At 43.4% G+C, this 3,743-nt stretch overlaps 1 protein-coding gene across 10 annotated transcripts in view; it reads left to right on the forward strand.

Annotated features, from left to right (window-relative positions):
* tpd52l2b (tpd52 like 2b) overlaps positions 1-3,743 on the forward strand; it is an 87,187-nt gene that overhangs the window by 64,267 nt on the left and 19,177 nt on the right. For 8 of the 10 annotated variants that reach the window (XM_037977112.1, XM_037977108.1, XM_037977109.1 and 5 more), the window contains one exon: positions 2,336-2,437. In XM_037977112.1, coding sequence (XP_037833040.1) covers positions 2,336-2,437 — 102 coding nt within the window. Of the gene's footprint in view, positions 1-2,335; positions 2,438-2,575; positions 3,093-3,743 lie in introns of those variants that run through there. The other 2 variants (XM_037977117.1, XM_037977115.1) reach the window with 1 other exon arrangement.

The raw sequence follows: 3,743 nt of genomic DNA on the forward strand, positions 1-3,743 counted from the left end.
CTATAAGTCTGTTGTTGAGAGTGTCATCTCCTCTGCCATCATCTGTTGGGGCAGCAGCATCAGAGCCAGGGACCTAAAAAGGCTCAACAACCTGATAAAGAAAGCTGGTTCTGTTCTGGGGATGACTGTGGAACCTCTGGAGATGATGATGCAGAGAAGGATTTTGCATAAAATCAAGGAAATCATGGACAACCCTGACCATCCTCTTCATGAGACCGTCATCGAAAAACAGGGTCTCTTTAGTCAAAGGCTTCTTCAGATTAGTTGTAAAATGGACCGCTACAGGAGATCTTTCCTGCCCACAGCCATCACCATCTATAATAAATTCTTGATTTAAATGAGCTACGTCAACATTTAATTTCCTTTTGGGATTAATAAAGTATTTTTGAATTGAATTGAATTTTGAATATGTTGTCCTCATTGTATGTACACATACAATGACAAAATTTGTTCTCTGCATTTGACCCATCACATATGAGATATACACAAGTGGAGCAGTGGGCAGCTGTGATAATCTGTGATAGTTGCACATGACGACTGAATTGGGAACAAGGAACAGTAAGAACTGATTACCCCCAGATCATTATCATACCATCATAGCTAATAACAAAATAGCATTTATATATATATACACTGCTCAAGCACTTTGAGTTGCCTTGTGCTGAAAAGTGCTATATAAATAAATGTACCTACCTACCTACCTCAAAAAAATAAAGAGAACCCTCAAATAACACATCCTAGATCTGAATGAATGACATATTCTCATTGAATACTTTGTTCTGTACAAAGTTGAATGTGGTGACAACAAAATCACACAAAAATTATCAACAGCATTCAAATTTATTAACCAATGGAGGCCTGGATTTAGAGTCACACACAAAATTAAAGTGGAAAAACATACTAGAGGCTGATCCAACTTTGATGTCATGTCCTTAAAACGCGTCAAAATGAGGCTCAGTATTGTGTGTGGCCTCCATGTGCCTGTATGACCTCCCTACAACACCTGGGCGTGCTCCTGATGAGGTGGCAGATAGTCTCCTGAGGGATCTCCTCCCAGACCTGGACTAAAGCATTTGCCAACTCCTGGACAGTCTGTGGTGCAATGTGACAGTGGTGGAAGGAGCAAGACCTAATGTGCAGATGTGCTCAATCGGATTCTGGCCTGGGGAACGGGCGGGCCAGTCCATAGCTTCAATGCCTTCATCTTGCAGGAACTGCTGACACACTCCATCCACATAAGGTCTGACATTGTCCTGCATGAGGAGGAACCCAGGGCCAACCACACCAGCATATGATCTCACAAGGGGTCTGAGGATCTCATCTCAGTACCTAATGGCAGTCATGCTACCTCTGGCGAGCACATGGAGGGCTGTGTGGCCCTCCAAATAAATGCCACCCCACACCATTACTGACCCACTGCCTAACCGGTCATGCTGAAGGATGTTGCAGGCAGCAGATGGTTCTCCACAGCGTCTCCAGACTCTGTCACATCTGTCACATGTGCTCAGTGTGAATCTGCTTTCATCTGTGAAGAGCACAGGGCACCAGTGGTGAATTTGCCAATCCCTGTGTTCTCTGGCAAATGCCAAGCGTCCTGCACGGTGTTGGGCTGTGAGCACAACCCCCATCTGTGGACGTCGGGCCCTCATACCATTCTCATCCTAACAGATTGTGCAAGATCTTTTTTTTAAATGTTGCCATTAAGTAGTTACAGTCAATTGTTAGCAAATTAACTTGTGAATCACTGGGTGTATTTTAATAAAACTTTAAGGAAATGATCATTTGCAGGTCAGATGGCTGGGTATATGTATACAGAAGAAAGCAGTGGTGATAGATGTAGCAGTCCCAAGTGAATGTAACATCAGGAAGAAGGAGCACTAAAAGCTTGAGAAAGATCAAGGGCTGAAAGAGGAAATAGAGAAATTGTGGAGAGTCTAGGCCTCAGTGGTACCAGTGGTCATCATAGCACTCTGTGTTGTGACCCCCAAACTGGAAGAGTGGCTCCAGCAGATCCTAGGAACAACCTCAGAGATCTCTGTCCAGAAGAGGGCAGTCCTGGGAACAGCTAAGATACTGAAGAGAACCCTCAAGCTCCCAGGCCTCCCAGAAACAAGCTGGTTTGGGAGCTTATCTAATGTTGTTTAATGCACTCTAGTCCATTTTTTCACCGGTAAATCTGCTTAGTTTTTCTTGTTTGTTCTATTTTTGTCTTTTTTTTCTGACTTGCATACTTTATTATGTTCCAACCATTTGTCCTTGTCAGAAATATTTTTCTTGTCGTTTTCTTTTCAACTTCTGGCAATCACTTATTCATCAGTCCTTTTCCTCTCTGCAGATATAAGAAGACTCAGGAGACTCTTTCTCAGGCAGGACAGAAGACGAGTGCAGCTCTCAACACAATGAGCACAGCCATTAGCAAGAGGCTGGGCGATATGAGGTACAGTGCAGCACAGCCTAAAGAGGTGACATGTTATCTAGGCTTGCTCACTTAGAAAGAATTCAATTCAAAAATACTTTATTAATCCCAAAAGGAAATTAAATGTTGTTGTAGCTCATTATCCTGGTTTCGTTAAAGAGTTGATGGCTGTGGGCAGGAAGGGTCTCTTGTAGCGTTCTGTCCCGATGTGTCCTCGGCCCTGGTGTCTTCAAAGAGTCCCTCCAGGTGAGCCTCGCTGGCCTCCTGCGGAGCCATGACGGCTGAGCTCTGGAAGCTCAGGTTGGTCTTGAAGTCCTGGGCGATCTCCTGGACCAGGTGCTAGAAGGGCAGCTTCTGGATGAGCAGCTGGATGAACTTCTGGTAGTGGTGGATCTCCCTGAGAACCATGGTACCGAGTCTGTAGAGATGAGGCTTCTTCACTCCGCTGGCTGGGGCACTCCTGCGGGAAGCTTTGGTGGCGAGCTGCTTCCTGGGAGATTCACCTCCGGTGGATATATGGGCACTCTGCTTGGTTTTGACCATGACTGGAGTTCAGGGTTCTTCACATTTAACACTTGTTGTCATGGTTATGCATCATAACAAAATGTCCAAAAGTAAAAAGGCTTCAGTAAAAATCCTTCCAGCTGCACAGCATCCGATACCAGAGGAAGTAATCATCCAAAAAAGTGATTTACATCTTGAAAAAAAGAGGAATAAAGTTTTCAAAAGCAATATCTCAGAATGAATGGAACAGAGCTACTCCAACATGCAGCCACCTTGAGCGGCGCAATTCTAGAAATGAACAGTCTCTTATTTTTACGGTAATTTGATTTGAGTAGAGAGAGACAGAATATCATCCACAAATCCAGAGGGAAAATGCTTTACATAAGTTACAATGTGATTTGCATGTTAAATAATGTACTAAGTTAAATAAGTATTTTTTTTCTCTGACTAAATCTGCCAGATTTCTGGCTTCCACAGATTGGTTACGTATCCATGTGTCACACAGATATCCAGTCAGTCAGTGCGTGTATGTTTGTGAGAGAAAATCCAGATTCCAATCATATTATGTGTATAAAGCCCACCTTTCCATAGAGTCGGTTTCTTCCATTCCAACATCTCCACCACTATGGGTCAGACTAAGTAGCTGCAAAAGGATGTCAGTGACAAAAATACAAAAACATTACAATTCTCACAATGTATTAAAAGCCAGTGAATATAAATGTGTTTTAAGAAGAGATTTAAATACACCAAGTGTTGAAGCCTGTCTAATATGGAGGGGCAGCTGATTCCACAGTCTAGGAGCTACCACTGAAAACGCCCGATC

Source organism: Kryptolebias marmoratus, linkage group LG8 (genome assembly GCF_001649575.2).
Source record: "Kryptolebias marmoratus isolate JLee-2015 linkage group LG8, ASM164957v2, whole genome shotgun sequence".
In the NCBI taxonomy this organism is placed as follows: Eukaryota; Metazoa; Chordata; class Actinopteri; order Cyprinodontiformes; family Rivulidae; genus Kryptolebias; species Kryptolebias marmoratus.